The sequence below is a fragment of the Spinacia oleracea genome, chromosome 2 (assembly GCF_020520425.1).
Source record: "Spinacia oleracea cultivar Varoflay chromosome 2, BTI_SOV_V1, whole genome shotgun sequence".
NCBI classification, from domain to species: domain Eukaryota; kingdom Viridiplantae; phylum Streptophyta; class Magnoliopsida; order Caryophyllales; family Amaranthaceae; genus Spinacia; species Spinacia oleracea.
In genome coordinates, this window is record NC_079488.1 from 13,910,092 (window position 1) to 13,937,652 (window position 27,561).

The 27,561-nt window shown below is 38.6% G+C and overlaps 1 protein-coding gene across 1 annotated transcript; it reads left to right on the forward strand.

Moving 5' to 3' along the window:
- Positions 1 to 5,294: 5,294 nt before the first annotated feature.
- LOC110774956 (protein trichome birefringence-like 14) lies at positions 5,295 to 21,655 on the forward strand. Its single transcript, XM_021979556.2, has 6 exons — positions 5,295 to 5,539; positions 5,900 to 6,128; positions 8,542 to 8,670; positions 10,781 to 10,903; positions 12,131 to 12,326; positions 20,209 to 21,655. The coding sequence occupies exons 2-6, from the start codon at positions 5,978 to 5,980 to the stop codon at positions 21,047 to 21,049; spliced, it is 1,440 nt and encodes a 479-aa protein (XP_021835248.2). The 5' UTR covers positions 5,295 to 5,539; positions 5,900 to 5,977; the 3' UTR covers positions 21,050 to 21,655.
- The last annotated feature ends 5,906 nt before the right edge of the window (positions 21,656 to 27,561 follow it).

Consider the following 27,561-nt stretch of genomic DNA (forward strand, 5'->3'; position numbering starts at 1 on the left):
TTTATCATGTATGATATAATATGAGGATCGCCAAAAACGTATCGTATGACTTTAGGCATGACGAACATATACCAATCTCTATTGATCTAAGTGAAGATCAACTAGATTGAGATCAAGAATACTTATGGTACTTGAAAAGGTACATAGGAATAGTTCTTGATTCAAGGAAATAAAGATATGCTAAATATTAATGCTACATGCATAAACACTCGTAAAGGATCAAGCAAGATCCCTTTGGAGTTAACCATTGGCAAGGACGAGCTATAGAGCATCGTGTTTTGAAATGGCAACATGGATTGGAGACCATTAGTTGTTGCGTGGGAAATTAAAATATTAATTTCTATGTTCTAAGATACAGGTGGAAAGTCTTCCACATATCTATGAACTGCTTGGATAAGTAAATCCAAACAAAGCATCACTAGCAAGCTAAACAGTTGAAGTAAAATCACTTATTACCTAAGAAGCAATAAAACAGGGTTGTTTACGTTAAAGAGTTCTTCACTGAACTTGGGTGGATCACATGTCTGCTGACTTGATGGTTCTTCATTGCAAAATACGTAGAACCACTATCGAAGTAAGAAAGACTAGATCACATAATAAACAAACTCAAAAGATCTTATCATCCTATCTCTAAGAACATTCGATGAAAAGGATATTAAGATTGGCAAAGCATGATAACTAAACCTATGAAACAAGTGAGAAACAACACTCACATTGTGGCACTGGAAATCAAGCATAGCTTTGAATTCCATGAACTGTTTTAAATATGGGTTAGAGGCCCATGGTTGTAAAACATTGGGGTTGAACATTTATCATATATGAAATGAATTTTCATATTCCATTTAATCTTGGTTTAGTATTAAATGATGAGTCCCTTCAATTTGACGATATATTCAAGATAGACTGTCAGGACCAGTCCTGTGACTAAGAAATGTCTATCAAGTGAAATTGAATGTCAAAAGTTGAAAATGGTCCCTGGTCGGAGTTTTCTATAAAGATGGACGCATAGAAAACGTTATACGACTAGAATGCAAGATGACTAGTAGTTCTGTTTCTTGAACTATGTGGACATGGCAATGTCGTAACCATTTGCATAGATACTTACTTTGGGAAGACTAGTATCGGACATACCTATGAAACTTTACTGTAAGAGATGAAAATCTGTCATAAGTAAATTTCATTAAAATTATTAGACACTAAATCCTCAATACCTGAGTGATTTGAGATTACTTGTTTGAGAACTGGTTGCTTTGACGTTGACCAACCGTCGTACCGTAAAAGGAGGCTATAAAGGCAACGCTCAGGTAATCACCTATCAAACGAAGTCTAATCTCAAGATCGCAAGATTGGGATTGTCCTCCCATAAATCGGGAAGAGATGCTTAAAAGTTGTACAAGCCCACTCGGAGAGCTAGAGACTGTGAAATGCATGGCCGTGCTCGGATGAATCATAGGCTATGATTATCTGTTTATTTGATCAGTTGAACTCTGAAACCGAGAAACACCTTTGGACGTAATAAGGATGACAACTCTTACCTTATGTTCAAGAGCAAGCATCGAGCGACAAAGGAATTAGGAAATGCACACTTGTCCCTAATGACAAGTGGGAGACTGAAGGAAATAATGCCCTTGGTCCAAGTATGCATATAATGTTAAGTCTAATAAATGCGTTTCAGTATTAATTGACAAGTTAATAAATTCAGTGAGATCAAGTGAGCTGAATGCCTAGCTAGAGGCCGCTTCAGTTCAAGTGGAATTAATGATATTAATCCACAGCTTACTCTTGACTAAACCCGTAGGGTCACACAAATAGTACGTAAACGGATAAAGTATTTAATGGCATTAAATACTCCATCTATGGATATTCAGAATCGACAGATCTTGGTTTCAGTGGGAGCTAAGATCGTCAAAGGCAAGTAAATGAATACTCCGGAAACGATGATATTGCCGGAAACGGAAATATGGATCGTATCGGAAATATAAATATTATCCAAGTCGTAGATGTTGCCGGAACGCTAACATGGTACGTATCGGAAAATATTATCGGAAATGGAAATATTGCCGGAATCGGAAATATTACCGGAAACGGAAATATTGTCAGAATCGGAAATATTATCGGAATCGGAAAATAATTCTTGAAACGGAAATATTAAATATTTGTTCGAAGCGGAAATTTATTCCGGAATCGGAAATATTAAATATTGTTCGTATCGGAAATAAATTCCAGAATCGGGAATTTAATCGGAAGCGTATCGTACGAATTAGCATCGGACGAGGCCTGCTAGACGAAGGCCCAGAACGAAGCCGGGCCATCACCCAGAAAACCACACGCATCAATTACACACAGCCAAGCCCCGCCAGGCCCAGCGCAAGGCCAGGCCCAGAAAGGCCTTGGCGCGCGCGAAGCAATATGGGCTGCGACATTTGGGCTGCGAGCGAGTGTAGCTCGCGTGGGCCGCAAGGCTTGCGCGGGTGGTGCTCGTGTTCGTGCTCGTGTATGGTTGTGTGCAAAACAAATCCTAAAGCTATTAGAATTTGTTCTATGTTTAAATCTTAATCCTAGTAGATAGATTTTATTTAATAAGAGTCCTAACAAGATTCTAATTAAACTAAATTGGTATTCTAATAGGTTTCTAAGTCCTTTTCCATAACTCTATAAATATGTGCCTAGGGTCACAAATTTATTGACGCAAGATTCAAGTATTCAAAGGTAAGATTTTCAAGCAAAAATCAGCCACAAACACTTGCCCTATTAGCCGAAATTTATAGTACCTTAAGGGCGATTCTAGTTGGTCAAGCTTAAGGCGGATCCGGACGTGCTGTGGACTATCTACGGAGGGACGACACTTGGAGTCCTAAGGACTTGTTCTTGTTCGGTTCGGGCGTAGCTAGGGAGGGCACGCTACAAAGTGTATGCATCTGAATTATGCTAAATTATGTGTTAATAATATGTTTCCTGGCTTTATGGTTTTTCCGCATGATTTATGTTTATTCATATGTATCATAACCTAACACTTATTTCCTTCTTTCTATTTTCCTGTGATTAGTCTTTCTGGGATGGTGGTATGTTGAACTTACCAAAATTTGCATCGTATACGTAAATTTAAGGTGTTGACTGTTGAGAAGTTTCTTTTATTTTTCAAATTTATAATTTTGTTTCCTGACTTGAGGTACATTTTTCTTCTAGGAAATTTGTTCGTGGTTCTAGAGTGATTATGTCCAGCTGTTTCTGCACAGATAACTAATTTGGTCGTGAAATTATGTGTGTAGCGGTCCCGAAACACAATGCTCTAATGAGTAATGACACTGAAAACAGAATAGCCATTGTTTCAGGAGAAGGTGGTGTTAGCACACAAGGATCATGTATAATCCACCCCAGCAGCCTCCATCTTAATCTTTTGACCCAAGTAAGAAAAATACTCTTGACCAGGAACATCATCAAGTTGGTTAATATATTTTTTTTTTGGCAAATTCAAGTTAGTTAATATTAGCATTATAAAGGACCAAACACAAGGATAAATCTGCTAATGCTTTACTTCACATAAGAGATTAAGTTCTTAATGTTCTATTTGCCGGTCTTGTGTATATAAGATAAGTTCCTTTAGTTTGAGAATCTCGAACAAAACAAAACTTAGAGTTACTCTGGACATTAACTTACAAGCCCTGAAGTAAATGTTTTTTTTGTTAGATGAAATGTTGCTTCATATTGAATTCCTTCGTTAATTGAATTCCTTAATCTTCATCTACACAAGACTGATACATTACATCTTCTTTTATTGTTTGATAACATGATGTTCCTTAGTTTTGTGAAGCGGCTTAGAGTCATGAGGACTTTTGAGGCTAATGGACTTGGTAAGCTGATGCATTTTCAAGTTTACAGTAAAGTCATTTCTTAAAATCGATCTCAACATTCAGCTTCGAGATCAGAAGAGAGAAGTGCAAAGCAAATAAGCTGGCCTATATAGTCTATTTTTTCGACGTGTTTTATTTGGAGAGAAAAAACAAAGCTGAAGCTACACGTGATGGTGAAGAAGTTGAAGGAAGGAACTCTAATAAGAAGAAGGGTGTGTCTTTGATCTGAAAAGAGGAACTGGGATGTTATTTTTTTCAAAACTTCACATCCTCTATAGTAATTTCCAATGCTGCTATAAATTTTTGGTTATATTTTGCGCTGCCCTCCCTTTTGTACGTGTTTTGGTAACTATTTTCATATATACTAATTGGGCTCGAGATTTGCATTGTATTTTGGTAATTGTTTTTCTGTACCTTGGGGGACTGTGCGCGCTAGCGCACGGACCAACAACTAGTCAAATATAAAAGGCAGACATTATATTTTGATATATGGCACCATCTCCACCACCACAATCGCTCGCTTTGCTTCAACTCTAACCATCACATTCTTCTGTCACTAGACGAAATTTGATTTTTGGTGGTTGTTTTTTACAATTGAAGCTACAAATCTAGACTTCAATGTCCAAAATTTCGACGATTAACAATATATCTAGGTATTTTATTCAAAGATATGTTTAGTTAAATTATTTTTCAGTATTCTAATTTCGTCATTTTGGGTTCTTACGGGGGTGTTGATGGTGGCGTTAGGTAGCATTGACGATTTGATGGCGAATCGACAGGGTAGTAACTTTGTAGTATAATTTTTATGATATTGATTTTTTGGGTAGCTTGGACGGCGACGGTAGGTAACATTAGTTAGGCTGTCATGGTGTTTGTTTGATCGAGTTTGCACTGTCGATTTTATTTTCAGTTAATATAATTTCATATACCCACCTCCCCCTTGAGTACGAGAACTCGATACCATAGGGGTTTTGGAGGTGGGTCCCCAAATTTTAAATTTTATAAAAATAATTAACCAAGCATCAAGTATGGGGTTAGATGATTTCAAACCCATACCTGATTCCAAAATATGCTGAACCAAATAGAGGAAGTCTTTGTCACAAGTGACTTGTGTCCATATTGGACACAAGTGAGTACCAATACAGAATTTGGAGTACCAATACAGAATATGTTAGTACCAATACAAATTATGTGAATACCAATAATAAAACATATGACTTATATTGGTGGTATTTCTAAGCAATTTTGCATTTTGGTACTGACATATTATGTGTTGGTACTCAAGATGATTGTATTTGGATCACTTGTGTCCATGTGGACACAAGTCACTTGAGGTTTAGAAACCCTTAACCAAATACACCCTTAATGATTTAATTTCCATTTGTCTACTTGGGCCAGGCCCAAATTTGTAGCCCGGTTTCGAATATAGGCTATGCAAGTGTGAAATACAGATTACCTGAGATCTTCTGCAACCTATCTTCTTCAACCTAATTTCAGTTTTCTGGCGGAAAAACTTTGATACAATCAGCAAGTTTGATTGGGAAACGTGAATATTAGATTGAAATCTCGTTTCCCATTCGTTTCCGGGATGAATTCAGTTTCAAACACGTCTCCATTTTTCTGAAACGGTTTCGGCGCGTTCCGAAACGCGTTTCCCGGTTTCCCCGTTCCAGGACGTTTCGGAAACGGTAAGTCGTGATTTTTTGGCGTTTCCGTGCTTCGTAGGTTGTAAATTGATGTAAGGTATTTATGAATTTAGAATTAATCATACTGTCTACTACTAATCAATCATGCTAATTTTGAAATGGACGACAAGAACTAGAAAACTATGGAGTTACCTATGGAATACTACTTTTTCTTATTGTTTTGTATTCAAAGAAACAGAAATCTCACAATGATAGGAGCAGGCCCTGACTGGTATTTAATTTGGCAGGAGTCAAATATGTCGTGCATTTTCAAATTTCTTTTAAATTGAAATGATCAACTTTGAATAGTATAATTGTATATAATAACAACAATAATGGTTGGTAATACATTCATTGTTTCAGTATTCATCTGGGTGATCCAAGCTAGTTAATGTGTCGATTTTGATCTTGACTCAAAGGTTAAGTGATACGGACGGGAGGATGAAGGGGAGTATTTTGAGGCTGAGGGCTACAAAACTCTCTCTCATCCTCATTACTTTGGTCTGCACAATGTTTCTTTTATGGGGATGGGATAAAGCTCCTTTTCTTGTTTCCTTAATTCCCCAGAGCCAAAGCCTCAGACTTTCTCCAGGTTTGCTTCTGCTAATTTTAACTTAATTGGTGTTTTCTTATGATAGTGATTTTATTTGTATGCTGAAGCTATTACTCTTTCTGTATCACTATGAAAGTTGTGGAAAACAAGCTATCTTTGACTGATTTAGTGGACTGTTAAGATTCTTTAAATGCATTGTTTAATTACTCTACTTCATTTGTTTGTAGCTCAATTCACCTGTTATATATTCGGGTATCTTTTACAATCAATGAATCACATATATCAATCTTATTTAATTGCTCAACTTCATTTGTTTGCCAATTCACCCGTTATGCATTTGGGTGTCTTTTAATATCTATAGCAATCTTACTGTGCAATTTCACGGATAATGATTTGTCAGTTTCATGGGATGAAGATGATGACTCCAACTTACATGACCATATAGGTTCAAAGTTTATGTAAGGATCAAACAGAATGAATGAAAAATACTCTGTATTTTGTTAGAAACTCAGCAAACATGGACATCATATCTCATCTGTATGTCATGTTAATGTTGATATATTGGCAATATTTAAGAAAGGGGAAATTGCACGGCTGTATCTGGCTGATACTTTTTTCCTGTAGATCTGTAAAGCATGGGACCTGATTGTCCTACGTTCGGACAAGATGAATAAATTACTATTGAACTCCTAATTTGGATGGCATGTGCTTAGAAACCTCAGGGTATGTGAGCCACTGAGCCACTTCGAGCTACTTCTGAAATGCTTCAAGGAGAAGCTATATGTAGTTATTTTGCAGATTGTGTAGCTACTATGTGCTTCTTGTGTTGGAGCAGTAATTGCCTTCTTTCCCTCCCTTAAAACATATTAATCTATCATCCGTAACACATCTACTGCTTGTACATCACAGATAATTTTGGTACATTCTTTGTGCTGCTTAACTTCTTTCATGGCACTGATAATTTAGAACAGGGAGATTTGCTAAAGCTTTATGCTTCGTTGATCCTTAAATAGATGTCACTGTTTCAAAATTGTCCGTTTATGAAAATTCATTCCTCCTATTTGTCCCTCTTCATTGTTCCTGAAAACAGATCTCACATTCTCACTTCCCTCGACCGAAGTTACATTCTCCATCTCATTGCCCATAGCTTCAGCCTACAACTTTAGCAGCGGAAGCAGTGTCTATATCATCCTAGCAGCCTCTCGGTTATTGCCAGGTCCAGGCGAGGCATCAGTTGTAGGCTTGTAGCAGCGATTGCACTGCTGCAGCAACACCTGCTACCGAGACAGCAGCATGGAGCTCAACATTATGCATGCCTAACTCTTCTGTTTCTTTCTCCCACCCTTAAGCCACCTCCCAACAGTCTTCCTGTGAAGACCTTGGGTAACTCCGCTGCGATTGGTGAATCTATACTGCGTATTTGACTGATTATTTAGATGACAGTGCTGCACTACTGTGTACTCCCTCCGTTCCATAATGATGTTCCAGACTTCCTGTTTCTTTTTTCACGTTTGCCCACCCAAGTTTTATATCGTTTTTATCTATGGTTAAACAAATTAAAAATTATAAATGATATTGTTAAAGTATTCATTGAGACGAACCAAACAAGAACCCACATGAATATGTCTTTTCTTATATATTGGAAAGGATTTAGAAGATCTCCTCCAACTGTGAATAATGTCAAAAATCTAAATTGGATTATCATTATGGAACGGAGGGAGTATGAGCCAAATGGGAAGATGGATTTTTTGGTATTTATAATTGAAATAAAGCCAATTGTAATGAATAATTAAAGCAAATAATTAGCTCAATTGAAATTAACAAAAAAAAGGGACTACTTCAAGGGGTTGTTATATTTGTAAAATGGAAAGGGTTATATCATATGGGTAGAGGGAGTAGTATTTTACGTCTTTCATATGATGCTTTTTCCGTACAAGCAACACCCTTTGGAAGGTTACATATACTTCTTGCTTAGTTGCTTCCCTAAACGATGGTGAATGTTTCTGTTTAAGATGTCCTATACTCCATAGTGATTAATGAAAATTTGTGAAAAAAGTGTTTCTTTATTTCTTTTCCATTTCAAAGCATAACCGACTTTTTGGACAAAGGAGTATTTTATTAGCCTTTGGTTGTTGCTTCCGCCTTCCTGCACCATACTTGTATCTTCTATAGTCTTGCAATATTCTTTCGCCTTAACTCTTGCCTTAACACTTTGTATTACTTCTTACAACCATCGATTTTCTGATTTGCTTTTCTCTGCAACTTTCGGTAACACCTATGTGCTAATCTTAACTGATTGAGGTTAATATTATACACACTTTTACCCCCTGAAGTATTTAGTATTTAGTGTGTACCAGACCACTAGCTGCAGGACTCACACTGATGTTATTGTGTATCTTTTTGTTGTTGTCTCCGGGTAACTTATCATTCCTTTTGGGCCCTTGTTGCACAGATACATTCATTGGCTCCCCTATGAATGCTGTTTCTCCAGAGCCAAAGAAGGATGCCGATAACTTGCCCAATTCTGCAACAAATGAGGCATCAGATAAGCCTGAAGGATATGACAAAAAGAGCAATGGAGGTAAATTCTAACGAGATCAAGGAATTGCATAGAGAACTGTTCATTACATAGGCGGATGATCCATAAATTCAAAATTGGTAATCCAGTTCATTGAATGTTTCTGTTGAAAAGTTAATGTGGTAAAGTACAGGTTATACAGCTGCTGTTGGTTTTGGTAGTAGAGCTTTAAATTGAAGTTTTCTACTTATTACTATGTGTTAAAATGAAAATGTACCTACCTGATTATTGGCAAATTGTCTTAGTTCCCGACTTCCCGTGGCTGTATGATAAGCGATCGTGAGAGACATGGAAACTAAGCCAACCTTTAATCTAAACTTTATTACTTTATATGGTTCTATGATTTTAGAAGCTGTCTTGATTTATAATTTTATCCCCATATTAACAGCTTGTTCCTACTTCATGTGTGTTATTTACTCTGGTTTGTCATGAATTTTTCTGTAAGGGCTGTCTTGTTTTAGTTATTTTTTTATTTTATATATATATAATATTATATTGAGGTTCTCTTGGAGTTTCCCTATGCAAAGACGAAATAAGACGAAATTAAGTTCAAATGCTAGACATGTTAGGTCCACTTAGTTGGAAATGTGCTAGATGAGAACAATGATTGGTAGTTATTACAAAACATATTGCCTTTAACACATTTTTATTAAATATAAAGATACTTACATTTCACTGAGTTAAAATCTCTGAAAAGCTATCCTACACAATGCTATTAGAATTACTGAGAAATGTGAGGATTTACCCCCTCTTTCCCTAACACGACCATTGGATTTGACCTAGAGTTCAATGGGTATTGTCCATTGAGATGTCAATTTCATAATAAAACCTTGTCAATGCAGTTCTATACCAAAAGAAAACCAGTTAAGCTAGATTTTACTTCTGTGCTATTCCAAGAACTTTCCAACATCATGGGTAGTTCTTTAAATAAGTACAATACAATGAACACATGTGGGTAAAATCCTGCCATTGAAATGGACAAAAGATATCATGACACCCTCTTCAAAATAGCTTGTTATCTTGATTTTATCCATTTATATACAATTCCAATATCACTGGCTTGTTTGATGTTAAATTCCTATCTTAATAATACCTTCGTTTTAAATTATATGTCCATTTAACTAAGGGTGGTCCAATCTTGATAACTTTCACCATTATATATGTAGAATATGCATTTTTAAAAGATGTCATTTTTAGATATATCTTAAAATGTGCTTTTGTTTGTTTTATCATTATAGAGCTTATTAAGATGACATAGTAATAGAAAAAAATGGCCAAGGTTGACAAGGTTTGACTGAGAAAGTTAAATGTGGCATATTATTTTCGAAACGGAGGTGGTATACATATTTTTTTTCTAGAAAATAATGATAGAAATCTGGATAGATAGTGTATATATGCCAGTCATTCTGCTGACTAGTCTTCTTGATCCTTGGTTAGTTCAAGTCAACATGTGAAGGAGATAAGTCGTCTAACACCCAATAAAGTAAAGAGTTGGGAATTTGATATAATTGTTTGTACATTAACCTGTTTGCTTGAGAATAAACAAGTTACCAATGGATTGTGCCACAAGTGTTTAGAGGAAAGCATTTTCTGATAACTTCAATTTACCATATACCCTCAGACCCTTAAAGTTTGCCCCACTTTCCTTTTTGTGTTGTCCCTTTGAGTTTACGGGTCCACCATTTTACTCCCACATTCATAATATTTGGACCCACCATTTTTCTCTTTCATCAACATCACCTAACCCCAAATTAAAAAAGTAACTACACTTCAATGGGGCAAACAAAAAGGGGTGGAGGGGGGGTAAGAATTATCTTTCTGTCAGAAAGGAGTCATGATGAACTTTTGCATTCAGAAGAAGCTGAATTTTTTTTCCCTATGTTTTCTCGGCTCAAAACACTCGTGGCTTTGTTTTAGTGCATGGTTACTATTATTGAAAAAGATTCCTGTTGTGTTGAGCTACGGAAAGTATCTTTGTCTTTTTTATGTGCCTGAGATCTTTCTTTTGGCGTTTGTATTTGTTTTTAGACAGACACATCAAATGGTTTTTATATTAATGTTAATATTATAAAGGATTAATTTTGCATAAGTATATATATCTTTTGTTGTGCAGAGGATGGAGAAAATTTCAAGGAAAAAGTGTGGGACGCATCAGTGCCAGTGGACTCTGCAAATACAAGCTCTGTGTTTACCAAGAAGGAGAAAGGGAATATCCCATATCAAGTAAAAAAGCAAAGTATGATGTAAATCTTCTAGTCATACTATTTGTTTCAGTACAGTGCATGACAATGAAGCATGCTTTTATAATTGGTGATCAAAATTTTCATTTGTGCAAGTTCTCACTAGAGTTGAATAGTTGATCTAATAGGCTAAGGACAAAGGTATCAAGAATCAATTGTGCTAGGCTTGGATATCATGAGTTCTCTTGAAAGACCAAAGAGATTATCAATCTGTTTACTTCTTCCCGTTCTTTTTTTATTTTTTTTATTTTCTTGCTCTCGGCAACCTACTTGAATATAATTGGATTGAATATATACTCTGTTGCAGCTGATCTTTGCTTGAGCAGGTTCCAAATAGCTCATCATGTGTTCTGACTAGTTTTCACCTATCATTATCATGGTCAAATTGAATATGGGAGTCATTTGAGGCCTTTTACTTTTATGTTGGTGTTATATCTGGGTTAGGCTGCCCGAGGTTGCATATGGTGTTTGATTTTTGTGATGTTTCATTCATACATTGCTTATGTAGACCTTGTTGGTCTTGCACCTACTTTAGAGCAAAGTTTTTAACTCTATCGACTGCCTTCTAAGTTCTATGTTTTTAATTGATCAAATTTAAATTTTAGCTTCGTTGAATGCTTTTTTACTTAGTAGACCTTTTTATAATGTGATCCACATGGCTAATATATTCTCTGCAAAAGTATGTTAGGTAAGAAGTTGTTTCAACTGTCCACTGTAAAAAGAGAGTTCTGATCTGAATTGTCCAGATGGATTATTTTACCCTTTTAAAAAGATTGTAATAGAAACAGTTGGCTTTCTGATCTTGCACCCTAGTTACCTTGCTCCTTGTTTTGTCTTAACAGAATCTTGGTTATTGTGTCTCTTTGACCATGTTGTAATTGTTATTTTCCCACCCAGGCAGGCCAGACCCCTCAAAAAGACATGGAGTGCCGGCCCTGCACAGCTCACCAATTGGTGTTCTTTTAATACGCCTTTCTGTGGTGATAACTTTAAACTACATGCAAGAGACAATTGTCGATTTCATTTGATGAATAAGCTGGTTCTTTAGGAAATAGATGTGCTGGAGTTTATTGGTGTTATAGGTTCTTTATAGTTGGATGCTTTATTTGCCTGGTGGTAGATTTTTCTTGTTTGATCTTCCTTAGAGAACGATTGGGACACTTTGCTTCTGCATCCTCTGATATCTCCAACTAATTTCTTGCATCTTCCTGTTCATATTCCAGCTTGCGATTATGCCAAGGGAAACTGGGTTGCAGATGATAATCGGCCTTTTTATTCTGGAGGTCGTTGCCTGCAATGGCTTTCGGAGATGTGGGCATGTAGATTGACGGACCGAACGGATTTTGCATTCGAGAAGTTCCGCTGGCAACCAAGAGATTGTGAAATGGAAGAATTTAGTGGAAAAAAGTTTTTGAGAAGGTATGGTCCTCTACACAGTGTACACATTTCATGTAATGTAATGTAGTACTCTCTGTCCACACCCTAAACAATTGAATACTCTGAATCTCTTTTTCCTCTTTTCTCTTTGTTGGAGGGGAGGGGGAGGAGGTATCATCAACCCATCATATATTCACGCATCTTTTCTTTCTATGCAATTCTGAGACAAATTTATTCAGATGCAACTTTACAAGACTTTTGACAAACTCACATATAAAAGCTAATACTTCTATTAGTTTATACTTCCTTCATTCTTTTTTAGTCAACACACTTCATTTTGTCACACATATTAAGGAAGGGTGAAAATGAATGTCAATAGACAAAAATACCCCTCCCCTACCCAGTAACCATTCTCTTTGACAAATTACTAGAGAGAGCATGTACCACCGTTACGCCACTATCACCGCCTACACCACCGTCGTTTATACGACCACCAATACCATCTACTCCACCACCCCCACCCCCACCCCCACCCCCACCTACACTACCTACTGACCTACACCACTATCGCCACCCCTTCATCAACACCTTGACATTGTCGAAAAAAATCAAAATCAACAACGATAAAATCCTAAGAAAACTACCTAAAAATTAAAGAAAAACATAAGATCTATAAATATTAGTTTCCCATCCAGTACTTTTTTGAAGAAAACGACCCCATAACCCTCCCCATATTGAAATAGAGAAAAGAGAAGAGAGACAAAAAACCACCCTTTACCAACCACTATCCATATTTCACAAAATCGAAGACATGGAAGTCGGATTTTGGTATGATGGTTTTAAATCTGGAATCTATGGCTAAATCCCACCACCATGCAAGGAATCAAGCTAGGCCACCTCCTCTCATTCATACCTACAACAGGAGAAAGGGCAAGGAAAGGGCAAGTCAGTAACATAGCTTGATGGCTGTAACAGAATTTGTCCTTATCAGAAAGTTAGTTATGCTTTTAGACTATATAAGGCAATGTAATAAGCAAGGAATAGGCAGTTGGTATTTTGTTAAGAGTATTCTTGGGAGAGAATTCTCACCTCTCGAAAGTGAGGAGGTTTGTAATTAGTTTAATTCCTCTGATTGAGCTAATACAAATCCTACATTGCCTATTTCTCTGCATTTCTACTTTCTGCTGGAAACTCATAAAAATCCCAAAAATACGTAAATACAATATTGTCACCATTTCCAGGGTGATTCATAGCAACTTGGTATCAGAGCAGATCGGTCATGGTGAACCAGGCGCAGCGTTTGGATGGATTGGAGGCGGAAGTGGCCGGAATCAAGGAGCAGGTAGAAGCGTTCCAAAATACTTTCGCACAACAGTTGGCCACTGCTATGCAGAATGCCATCCCTACTCTGCAGCAATCCTTTGCTGAGCAGTTTGCTCGGAGTTTGGAGGCCCTCAACAGTAAGCAAAATGACGAGTTAGCGGCACTGTCGATACAGTTAGAGGGAAGGATCGACCGATCTCGCGAGAATCAGGAGATGGCCATAGCAGTGATGAGGAACGAGCAAGCTAATTTTCAAACGGAGATCAGGGCGGTGGCGACAGAGTTGCGCGCAATCAAACGCAACCCACACCACGCCTTGAACCACCGGAAGCGGGTAATAATCATAGGGGTAGCCTTACCATCGGACGCGTCGGGTTTAATGTGCCGACCGAGGAGAATAGGGGAGCGTGGCAAGGCGGCTAGAGTAGCCACTGTGATGATGCCGGTAATAACCACCATGGAGGGTCGTGGAAGCATAAGAAATTGGATCTCCCTACATTTGACGGGGATAATCCAGATGGGTGGATCCTTCGTGCTGAGAGGTATTTTCGATTTTACAGGTTGAGTGAAGAGGATCAGTTGGAGGCGGCGGTGGTGGCGCTTGACGGTGACGCGCTTCTCTGGTTCCAATATGAAGATGACCGACGACCCTTGAGGTCGTGGGATGAGATGAAGGCGATGATACTTCGCCGGTTTCGCCTGAACGCTGCGGGGTCGCTTCATGAGCAGTGGGCCGATCATTGGCAAACGGGAACGGTGATGGAGTATAGGCGGCGGTTCGTGCAGTTGTTGGCGCCATTGAAGGGAGTATCTGACGAGGTTGCACTTGGACAATTTATGAGTGGCGTGAACCCAGAAATTAAAACGGAGCTCCGTTTGCACAACCCGAGATCGTTGGACCGTGCCATGGAACTTGCGTTAAGGTGGAAGACAAACAGAATGTCATCCAGCAACGGTCCAAATATGGGTCAAATTACAAGGGCCCAACATCATACCACCCTAAGCCCAGCCCAAACACTCACCTAAACACCAACCTAAACACAAGCCAAAATACGACTTTTCCATCCACCACCACACAAAACCAGATTAAGCCAAAACCTTATGGAGAAATCCGGCGACTGAGTGATAAGGAGTGGCAGAGTAAGAGGGAGAAGGGGTTATGCTTTCGTTGTGATGAAAAGTGGTCGGTTGGACACAAGTGTAAAAAAAGAGAGATGAGTGTGTTGGTGGCGCAGGAAGAGGAGAACGATGAAGTTGAGCCGGAAGTGGAAGTCGGCGGGGAGTACGGAGAGTACGGGGCTCTTGAAACGCAACCACAGATTTCCTTAAATTCTGTAATGGGAATTTCTAACCCAAAAACAATCAAGATGGTAGGAACGGTGAACGGTCATGAGGTGGTAGTTATGGTGGACCCCGGGGCCACCCATAATTTTATTTCTCTGGAGGCAGTGAAGAAGTTGGGAGTGGTGATGACAGCTTCAAAGTCCTTCGGAGTGTCCCTGGGAACAGGAGAAGCGGTGCGCGGGGAGGGTGAGTGCAAGGGGGTGAGGTTGGTTTTTCCAGAAGTTGAAATTGTGGAGGACTTCTTGCCTTTAACTTTGGGCAATTCAGATATTATTCTGGGCATTCAATGGTTGAAGAAACTGGGAACCATGACTACGAACTGGAAAACACAGACCCTTGTGTTTCAGAATCATGGCGAAACGGTGACTTTAAGAGGGGACCCCTCTTTGGGTAGATCACTTATATCCTTGAAGGCCATGATCAGGACCTTAAGGAAGGAGGGAGGAGGGTTTTTGTTGGAGTTCAATATGCTAGAAGAGGGCAGCGTACAGGAAGACAAGGAGGACAGTGAACCCTCGTTTGTGTGGGATAGCATGCCTCATGGCCTACCTCAGGAACGGGGTCACGAGCACACCATCCTACTTAGAGAGGGTGTGGAACCAGTTCGAGTGAGGCCATACAGGTACCCCCAGAGAGGACGAGATAGAGAACCTGGTGCACGATATGTTGAAGGCAGGTATTATTCAACTCAGTAACAGTCCTTTTTCTAGTCCTGTCTTGTTAGTGAAAAGGAAAGATGGTTCTTGGAGATTTTGCGTTGATTATCGTGCTTTGAACAAGGTTACCATTCCAGATAAATACCCGATCCCCATTATCGATGAATTGTTAGATGAATCAAGTGGGGTAGCAGTTTTTTCGAAATTGGACCTTAAATCAGGTTACCACCAAATTAGGGTCAAACGGGAGGATGTTCCCAAAACTGCATTTCGTACCCATGAGGGACATTATGAGTTTCTCGTAATGCCATTATGAGTTTCTCGTAATGAACAAGGTTTTCAAGCCCTATTTGCGGAAATTCGTGTTGGTATTTTTCGATGACATACTTATTTACAGCAAGAATGAAGAAATGCACAAGCAACACTTGGAGAAAGTGCTGAATGTTATGAGTCAGAATGAGTTATATGCTAATAAGAAGAAATGTGAGTTCGGGAGGAGAAGTGTGGCTTATTTGGGCCATATTATCTCTGCTGAGGGAGTAGCCATGGACATGTCTAAAGTACAAGCCATGCTAGAGTGGCAGATTCCACAGAACATTAAAGAATTACGAGGTTTCTTGGGCCTCACGGGCTATTACAGGCGATTTATTAAAGGCTATGCGACCATTGCATCCCCGCTCACTGAGCAACTCCGTAAGGATAACTTCGGTTGGAATGCTGCAGCCACCCAGGCTTTTCTTGAGCTCAAACAGGCTATGACTACAGCACCTGTTTTGGCCATTCCCGACTTTACCAAAACATTTGTGGTCGAAGCAGATGCTTCTGGTTTTGGCTTAGGAGCTGTGCTGGCCCACGACAGTCACCCGGTTGCTTTTTATAGTAAGGTGCTTGGTCCTAGATCACGACTCAAGTCCATTTATGAAAAGGAACTAATGGCGATTGTGTTAGCTGTGCAAAAATGGAGGCATTTCTTGCTTGGAAGAAGATTTGTCATCAAGACAGATCAACAAGGTTTGAAATTTCTCATGGATCAGAGAGAAGTGGGTACGGAATACCAGAAATGGCTCTGCAAAATCATGGGATACGACTTCGAAATACTCTACAAACCGGGAAAGTCGAACCAAGCTGCTGATGCACTCTCTCGCAAGTTTGTGGGGTTGACTGAACTCTGTAGTATGGTGAGCTCTTGTGGAGTTGGGTGGGAATCTATACAAGCAGAGATCGAACATGACGAATTCATTCGGACCTTGAAGCATGATTTGGCTGCTGGACACAATGTTGTGAAGGGGTATACCCTTGAGCAAGGAGTGTTGCATTACAAGGGAAGGCTGGTAATACCGAAACAATCACCCTTAGTCAAGCAGCTGTTGCACGAGTACCATGATAGCCCAGTAGGAGGCCACTCAGGTGACTTCAAAACGTATCAACGTTTAGCCAGAGAGTGGTATTGGCAGGGAATGCGACGGGCAGTGGCTAGCTATATACGCGCTTGTGTGGTGTGCCAGCAACAGAAGGCCTCAACCTTATCTCCCGCAGGTCTATTGCAACCTCTCCCATCCCCCATCAAATATGGGAAGACATTTCCATGGATTTTGTGGAAAAACTTCCCAAGTCCATGGGGTTTGATACTATATTGGTGGTGGTAGATCGCCTATCCAAGTACAACCACTTTATAGCTCTCAAACATCCTTTTACGGCTCAGTCTGTGGCAAAAGAGTTCGTCAAAGGGGTTGTGAGGCTACATGGATTTCCGGCAACCATTGTCTCTGACCGTGACAAGGTTTTTATGAGTCTGTTCTGGAGGGAATTGTTCAAGTTGCAAGGCACTCATCTCAAGCGTAGCACCGCGTATCATCCACAGTCTGATGGTCAAACAGAGGTGGTGAACAAGTGTGTAGAATCGTACTTACGGTGTTTCATTGGTGGCAGACCAAAAACTTGGGCTCAGTGGCTTCCTTGGAGCGAATACTGGTACAACACTTCTTTTCACACTTCTACCTTATGTACACCCTTCAAGGCAGTGTATGGATCCCACTGTCAGCACCTTGGAGGAGCAGTTGTTGGAGAGAGATGCAATCCTTGATGATTTGAAGGGGCATTTGATTCAGGCACAACACAAGATGCGAACATTGGAGGGACTCAAGGAGAAGGGAAGTGGAGTTTCAGATCGGTGATTTTGTGTACTTGAAGCTTCAACCTTACAGACAACTTTCTTTGGCCCGCAGATACTATGGTCCCTTTGAGGTGGTGGAACGGATTGGAAAGGTGGCCTATAAGCTGGAGCTTCCACCTACTGCACGCATTCACCCTGTTTTTCATGTTTCTCAGCTGAAGGCAGCAATAGGGGATGTGTTGGTGTCTCCCACTATTCCAGAACAGTTGACAGCTGAGTTGGTGATGGAAGTGCAACTTGCAGCTGTACTGGGTGTGCGCACAGTTGGCTCTTCTCCACAGGTTCACACTGAGGTGCTGATTCAGTGGGCTAACCTCCCTGATTTTGAGGCCACCTGGGAAGATCACACTGCCTTGGCTCACAGGTTCCCTGAGTTCCACCTTGAGGACAAGGTGGCAGTTTGGGAGGAAGGTAATGCAAGGAATCAAGCTAGGCCACCTCCTCTCATTCATACCTACAGCAGGAGAAAGGGCAAGGAAAGGGCAAGTCAGTAACATAGCTTGATGGCTGTAACAGAATTTGTCCTTATCAGAAAATTAGTTATGCTTTTAGACTATATAAGGCAATGTAATAAGCAAGGAATAGGCAGTTGTTATTTTGTTAAGAGTAGTCTTGGGAGAGAATTCTCACCTCTCGAAAGTGAGGAGGTTTGTAATTAGTTTAATTCCTCTGATTGAGCTAATACAAATCCTACATTGCCTATTTCTCTGCATTTCTACTTTCTGCTGGAAACTCATAAAAATCCCAAAAATACGTAAATACAATATTGTCACCATTTCCAGGGTGATTCATAGCACACCATGACCTCACTTTTGATAACTTTCGTTGGGTGGTTGCACCATTGTAGTGAGGTTATTTTTGTTGACGGTGGAAGCCGGGAAGAGGGTAGGAGAGTGGAGGTGGCGGTGAATTGAGGGCCGGGGAGGGGAAGAGGGTGGAGCAAACTATGAAGAAGAGAGAAAATTTGAGATTTCTGGTTTAAAAATAAATTTAGAGGGTGGTGGTCCTGGTGGAGGTGGTTGCCATGGTGAACAAAGGAAGGGAGGTTGGGGTTCCATGGGGAACAAGGGAGGCCAGGAACGTAGGATGAAGAAAAAAGGGAGCGAGTCTAATTAACTTATTTAGGTAGTAACAAGGGGTGGCTATATGCTGTTTATGTAAGGGAAAAATAGGCAATTTATATTAAAAAACTTACCAGAATAAGAAGTGTGTCGACTAAAAAGAACTTCCCCATAAAGGATATTGTGTCAACTAAAAAAGAACAGAGGAAGTATATATTTTCTTTAAGATTTTGGGAAGAAGGGAGCATCTAATGAGGCTTTATCAGCTTGGGAATGACTAGTTGCATTCTGAATCTGAATCTGAAAGTGCATATTGCATCTTTCTGATTCATTCCTTGATAAATTTCTATCTAATAAAAAATACTCCATAGTTTTAAAGAAAGAAAAAAAAGGGAGAAGAAGTGAGCACTTAGACAATAGAGTAAAAAGTGCATTTGCACCCAAGTTAAAGTGCATTTATTTTCTTTATCTTTATTGCACTGTATTGTCCTGTTTTCTCTGATACTTGATGAAGTGTGATAAATTAGGAGTTTTTCTCTTAGATGCCTCGTCATTGGAGAAATTAACATATGGTATTTTTACTGGACAAGTATTGAAATAGCGAAATGTAATTCCAGCGCGAGACATTTAGGTCAGTGACATGGCATTATAACCAAATCCTAGGAATTGGTTTCTATAAATTCAATAGTTTGCCCGTCTTTTTTTGTAACCTTTTCATTACACTACAAAATAATCACTTTATAGAGATGAGGAATCTCGTACTAATTAGTCCAAATCCGTCTCAAAGTGATGATCAGAGACGGATTTGAGACGGAAATAGGGCGTCCCTATAGAGGTCGTCTCAAAATAATTGAGACGGTATTTTGGCAAATCCATTACAAATTTGAGACTAAACTTTTGGAACTCCATACACAATTCCATCTCAATTATTATTTTGAGACAAAATTTTAGTAATTCTTCTATTTTTCAGTATGATCTCAGCAGCACATTCTTGAAGACCTAATTTTTGCAAAGAGATATGTTCCTTTGACTGTGGGTTTGCCTCTTGTTCAAATAAGTTCCTAGATAAGAAATTTGTCTAATGAAGTATTGTATATCCAGCTGACCTGTTGTGTCAATTTATGAGCATGTTGTGAAGTATGTGCATATTTTGTTAGATGGGAATATATGTGCTTTTTGCTTTTCCAGGTTTTGCCTGTAGTTATCTTTCACTTAGCTAGCTCAGCTTGGTTCTTTTTTTTTTATGTCTGATAAATGATGCATATCAGTCTTTTTTTACATAAGAAAATGGTTTGAATAATTGATATTACTTCAGAGTACTACACTTTTACTATCTTAACTTAAACTTGTTTGATTCTGCACTCCAGGATGCGAAATAAAACACTGGCTTTTATTGGCGATTCGCTGGGCCGACAGCAATATCAGTCTTTAATGTGCATGGTATCAGGAGGTAAATTGAGGCATGATGTCATTGACGTGGGATGGGAATATGGTCTTGTCAAAGCTCGAGGTGCTCTACGTCCTGATGGTTGGGCTCATCGCTTCACCCGCACAAATACGACCATCCTTTTTTACTGGTCAGCATGTCTTTGTGACTTGCAGCCTGTCAACCCATCTGACAAAAATTCCGAAGTGGCCATGAACCTTGATCGTCCTCCCGCTTTTCTTCGCCGCTATCTCGATAGATTCAATGTTATAGTTCTTAACACGGGCCACCACTGGAATCGGGGCAAGTTTGATGGAAATCACTGGGTCATGCACGTGGGTGGTGTACCCAACCTGAACAAGAATGTGGCCGAGGCAAAAAATTTCACAATCCACAGTATAGTCAAGTGGGTGGATTCTCAGCTCCCGCAGCATCCAAAATTGAGGGCAGTTTACCGTTCTTTATCTCCACGACATTTCTTCAACGGGGATTGGAACTCGGGTGGGACTTGTGATAACACCAATCCACTTTCTAAAGGAAAAGAGGTTTTAAAAGAGGAGAGTGGTGATCCAGCAGCTGCTATGGCTGTAAAAGGGACAAAAGTGAAATATCTAGACATTACAGCTTTATCCGAACTTAGAGACGAAGGCCATATGTCTAGGTATACCATTAAACCTAGACAGGCAACTGGACAAGATTGCTTGCATTGGTGTCTGCCCGGGATTCCTGACGCGTGGAATGAAATCCTTTATGGTCAGCTGTCAGCATTAGGTAGATTTTAACTCTTCATTTCACCTCAAAGTACTCACATCGGATCCTCAACACTCTAACATAGGTATGGACCCTTTACACTTCAATTTTGGACCCAAAAACATTGAACATTTGTCATGAAATAGGCAAGTCTGACATTCTGGCACATACTACCCGAAACCGATTAATAGAGGTTATACAAGTTCTGGATTATACATCATCTTTCAGCTTCATGGCTAGGATAACCCTAAGAAACATACAGGAATATGAACTCATCTGGGTTTTAACTGAAGGTTGGCATGTGTTGCTCCTTGTAACTTATGGGTTACTCTTATCCTTAGCCAGTTGTATTATGCCAATTGTATTACGTATCCGTGATTAAGTATTGTATGGAGTATAACAACTCCAGTTTGCACATTAACAGTCACAGAAGGGGGGAATGTTGTAATAGCAATAGATGGAAGATGCTGCAGTATACTTGATATGCTGGCTTGTGTAAATGGAATTCTGACTTTGTGAGTGGCATCTTTAATCTGGGTTTTGACTTGTAACACAGAACGCAGTGCTCTTGAATCTTTGATGTACATGATGTGTTTTTTTTCTTTGGCTAATTGAAGAAAATACTGGCATACTGCAAACTGTTTTTGCCTATTTTATCTATTTTTTAACAAAAGGTCTTGCATGCACAAAGTGTACAATAAATTTATTGTACACAAACATAATTTTTACCCAGTTTTTTCTAACTTTTACTCAGTTGTCTCTAACTTTTATATTATTAAAAGAAAGTTAATAGATAAACATTTAAAGTGTTAAATGAATAATTTTATACATTATTAGTGATGATGAAGAAATATTTTTTTATTAAAATGAAATTTTTTATTACTAAAAAGTAGATAACTTAGGCTAACTTTTAAGCATTTTACGTCAACTTTAACTTTGGTTACAATATTTATCGTACACCCCATGAAAATAAAAATTTGGTGACAACAAGTTATATTGTAAACTTTTTTTAGCATCTCCTTTTTAATTTAACGGGAAAGAAAAAACTTTGTGGAGGGTGATAAGGAAATATTCCAAACGTGAAGATTAAAGTGAGATATCCAAAATGGAATACGTAAAGAATAAAAAGGAAAGAAATGATTAAAGTACAAAGAGCGATTGATCGTTAAAACTATAACAATAGTGCGGAATGATGTGGATCATTCACTCTAAAGTTGGGTGGTGCCAACAAAACTAGAGGAAGTACAAATATATATCAGATATGTATGGGGAAATACATATCAGAACAAAAGACAAAATAGGAAAAAGGACAAAAAAATAATTAAATGGTACTTTTCTAAACACAAATGGTACTTTTTTTTACAGAATGGTACTTTTTTTTACAGAATGGTACTTTTTTTTACATGAATGGTACTTCCTTTTTTATCTTTTAGCTATTTGTCTTTTAGTTGATATGTGTGTTTCAGATATGCGAAAAAACGAACCCAAATTAGTGGGAAGTATAACTGCCTTTTTAACGATAAAAATTATCAGTCGTGAAATAATTTTTGGCAAATTTGTAAAAAAAACCTTTTATAACCCATTTTTTGTGAGAAATAACTTTTTTTTTAAAAATATTCCGTGAAAGGACCTTAAACTAAAAAAAACTTGCGAGAGACAACCTTTTTGCCTTTTCCGGCGTTGACTACTCATTTCCGGCATTGATTTCGCCAGTTTTGCTAACCTCACCCTTCTATTACTATATACTAAAAGAGACACCAGGAATGACACGTGTCATTTCCTGGTGCGATTTTTTCCCGCCAAAATGTTTTTCTTTTATTTTTTACTTTAAAATAAATAAATTACATTACGTTTTTTAGGAAACTAAGATAAAAATATATTTTAATTACCATAGATGTGTACTGCATAATATATTATTGGAGGAAAGCGAAATCAATATTATTTTTTCCTTTATGATATAATTTTATTTATGTAATATTATAAGTTTTTAATCTGATAAGAAATATAAAAATTATTGATAAATGAATTTCTAATGTTAGTGTACTATTAATAATATAATACATGGTAACTGGTAAGTAAGAATGTTAATTAAAATAATAATACATGGTAAGTAGATTAACATATAAGTTTATTTATCAAGATTTTACTCAATTCAAAATATGTTGTATTTGACTAACTCGGTTATGCTCGGGTCTTTTCGAAAATTAGTCTTGAGTCATTCGGGTTTGGTTAACGTTATTAGATCATTCTACATACAAGTAAACGCCTATAATTTTTAACTTTGTATAGTAATATGCAAATTTAGTTCATCTGAATATTTTTTTTACCCAACTTTGAATTTATACTTTTTCATATATCCTTTTTACTTTCATGTTTTCCTAATATCACAAGTGTTTTAGTTACTATTAAAATAATAAATTGTTTTAGTAGTAGCCGTGCGTTGCACGGGCCCTAAACTAGTTTTCCATTAAAACCAAAAGGCAAATTTGCCAAAACAACCTTTTATAACCCATTGTTTGCGAGAAACAACCTTTTAAATTTCTTTTGCGAAAAAGGACCTTAAACTAAAAAAAATTGTGAGAGACAACCATTTTGGGTTTTCTAGTGTTGACTACTAATTTCTGGCCTTGACTTCCCATGTGCAGGTCACATGTTTTCGTTTTTCCTTATTTACACCCATTTATCTCCATATTCTCTCATATAAAAGTAGTTGATTAAAACCTAATTACAATTGATTAATAGTATACTTAGATATCTCCTTATTTCGAAACCCTTATCTTTATAAACTTCATGCATATGGCAGAGATAATCTCAAGCTAATTGCCTCTCCGCAACAGAAAAATACATTGCTTATTATTTTACGTATAACCTCCGCATACAAGAAAAAACACCTAATTTCACCACTATTTTCCAATCAAATTAACAATATCCTTGATGTTTAGTAGAGAAAAAAACCTTAATTTCGTGCACTCACTAGTTAAGGCTTAATTCAATATTGTTCATGGGTAATGGATGCTGAGGAGTAAAAGGTGCTATAGAACATGATGCGGGTTCTAGTTTGATTCAATTCAAACAATTGGGAATTGATTCAATACACTGTTTTCATCTATAAATTCGATTCAATTCAAACAATACTGTTTTCATCTATACATTCGATTCAATTCAAACAATTGGGATAAAACCCTAACTTTCTTTGCAATTACACAAAATTAATTAACCAAACTTACCAAATTGTAGATGAAGAGTGTTGAGAAAGATTGAATTGAGATAAAATCTACCTTGGAAGCTCCAATTTCAGCGAATTTTGCATAGTTGGGGAAGAACAGAGAGAGAATGAAGTTTGGGGTTTTTTATGGGTTTTTTTGATGGATTTTGGTTTTAAGGGAAAAAAAGGTTAGGTTAGTAAAACCGACGAAGTCAATTCCGGAAATGAGTAGTCAACACCGGAAAAGACAAAAAGGTTGTCTCTCGCAAGTTTTTTTTAGTTAAGGTCCTCTTTCGCAATTTTTTGTTAAAAATTTATTTTTCGCAAAAAAATGGGTTATAAAAGGTTGCTTTTGGCAAATTTGCTTTTGGTTTTAAGGGTAAAAGGGTGAGGTTAGTAAATCCGGGGAAGTCAATGCCGGAAATAAATAGTCAACGCCGGAAAAGACAAAAAAAGTTGTTTCTCGAAAGTTTTTTTTAGTTTAAGGTCATTTTTCGCAAAAACGTTTTTAAAAGGTTGTTTCTCGCTAAAAATGGGTTATATAAAACAGTTTTTTCAGGAAATGCCCCCGAGGTTTCCCGAAATGCACCAAATACACCTGCGCGATTCAAAAAACATAATATACCCCTATTTAATTTTATTTGCACCAAATGCCCCTAGACTTAACGGAAGTCTAACTCCATTAACATTAACTCTTAATTAATCTAACTAATCCTAATTTAATCCTAATTAACTACTGAGTAGCCTAATTAACACCTAATATACCCTATTTAACTCTAAATCCCCTCTCTCCTCTCACTCTCCCTCTCCTCTCAATTTCACGTCTCCTTTTACTGGGTATCAAAATGGTGAACCCAACCACAATTTTTCCTTCTTCAAACCATCTTCATCAAACATCAATTGCTAACTCAAACCCCCAAATACTCGAACCCAGCTTTTCGAGTGAATTGCAATCGTGAATTGAAGTTTGATGAAGAAGGGGAAGTTTAAGACAATGACGAATGGTGATGATGATACTGCAGCGGAGGTACTGGGTAATGCAAAATTGAAGATGAAAATTGATGAATTCAGTCAAGTAAATTGAAGATGAAATTGAAGAGTAAATTGAAGAAGAAATTTAAGATGAAATTGACGAATAGTAATGCAAAATTGAAGATGAAATTGATGAGTTCAGTCAAGTAAATTGAAGAGGAGGGGGCGGTACGTGGCTGATGGTGATAGTACTGGGCCCAATGAGAAATGAGATCGACTAGATAGAGGTGTCGGAGGAGAAGGTAGGAGAGGTGACGGTGGGCTGGTGGTGTCTTCGCATCTGCGACATTCACTGTTTGACGGAGCTGTATAGATAATTGGTGTTGTTGCCATGGTTGATGTTGTCAATTATTATTGATGTCCCTAATTCTCTCTCCTATGTCTCTTTGATTAATAATGTAAAGAAAAATTGGGAGGGTGGGATAAGTTCAGTGGTTAGAATGGGGTGATTGAGTGGTAAGGTGGATCCAGGTTGGCGGTGTGCACAAGCGGAAGCTGGAAGGTGGTGGCTGGGCGGTGGTGAGTTGGTTGGGAGAGAGGAGAAAGTTCCACTGCACTACCTGCCATGAAAGTCACCAGAAAAGATAAGGAAAGGGGGAGTGTGCACAAAACGCCAAATTAGATTGTCGACTGAGAATGTCAGCATCGGCGTGAGGGTTGATTAAATTCTTGGCGATGGTGGTTGTTTCTGGTGGTAGTTTTTGGTTGCCATGGAAATGGGAGAGAGGAAAGAAAGGGGGGGGATTATAGGTTATTTGTTAGCTAGAGTTAATTAGAGGCAATTAGAGGTTAACATTTACGGAGTTAACGGCGAGAGGATCTCAATTGTCGTACGAAATAATACATGATTTTTTCTCTCAACGTCTACGCTAGGGTTTCCTAGGGTTTTCATTGTGGAGCCGTTTTCTGTCTTCTTGTTTTCAAGAAGTGAGATTTATTGCTAGACTACTGGTTTTACTTATTGATTTGCGTGAAGGGAGATAAGCCTGGTAATTCGCAAGATATGGCGGAAGACCTGGAGCAAAAGTTGCAGGGAATGAATTTAACTGAGGAGGAAGAAGAAATTATTGTATGTGAGGAGGATGATGACGAGACGATTACTGAACAGTTAATGATGTGCCTTGTTGGGAAATTACTTACACAGAATCCGTTTAGCATCGACGCCCTAAAAAACACGATGCGCTCTGCATGGAGACTGAGTAAGGGAATGGTGGTACGTGAAATTGAGAGCAATGTATTCATTTTCCAATTTTTTGGATTAGCAGACAAATAGAAGGTGCTCAACGAGGGACTTGGACCTTCGACGGAGCCCTGCTCTTGCTGCAGGAAGTGGAAGAATCATACAACCGTCGGAGTTAGTCTTTGACACTGTGAGATTGTGGGTAAAAGCTGAAGACGTCCCATTGAACAAAAGAACCAAATCCATGGTTGTCAAGATAGCGTCGAGTATGGGCAAGTTTGTGGAGTATGACGAGTCGGACCCTATTGGTTGGAGCAAGTACTTGAGATTTAGGGTGGATTTAAGGCTAGACAAACCACTGAGAAGAGGGATGAGGATTGGGGTGTCGACAAGAAGTAAATGGGTAAAATTCAAATATAAGAAGGTGATCGATTTTTTGCTTTGCATGTGGGGTAACAATGCCTTTCGTATGATAGTGTAACACCTATGGAGAATTTTCCGTATGGGAAAGAATTGAGGGGGTCACCTACAAGAAGGAGGAGACAAGTAGACACAAAAAGGGAGGAGGAGATGGCGATGTGTAAAGAGTTTAAGGGGCAGCTAATGGGGATGAAGGCAAGAGCAAAGTTAGCTTTTAATGGAGAAAGGGTTGGCTCGAGCCGAGAGATGGAAAACAGGTTCCACAAGAATTTTATGGTTGTATATGAGAATCCGATAGCGAATGATGATCATGGAAGAACAGGGAATCCCTTATAGGTGGGATCAGCCTGCCTGGATTCCCGGAGAGGAGGGAGCGTTTCCTAAAGAGGGTTAGGAAGGAAGTGGCAGCGAGTAATCTTGAAGGGGATGAACCTGAGAAACAACCCCTTTATGATACCCTTATGACTAACAACGTGACTAATGATCAGCAAGTTATTTTTTCCTTCGTGAATGGGAACGGGCAGGACATTACTGTGAATGACACATCGGCGGTGATTGGTGGTGGCCAATCCCGCCAAGAGCAATGAATCTTTTAAGCTACAACTGCCGGGGGCTTGGCAACCAACGTGCGGTTGGAAGGCTTAAAAAGTTTCTAAATAGGGAGAGTCATGACTTGGTGTTTCTAATGGATACAAAGAGAAGTGCTG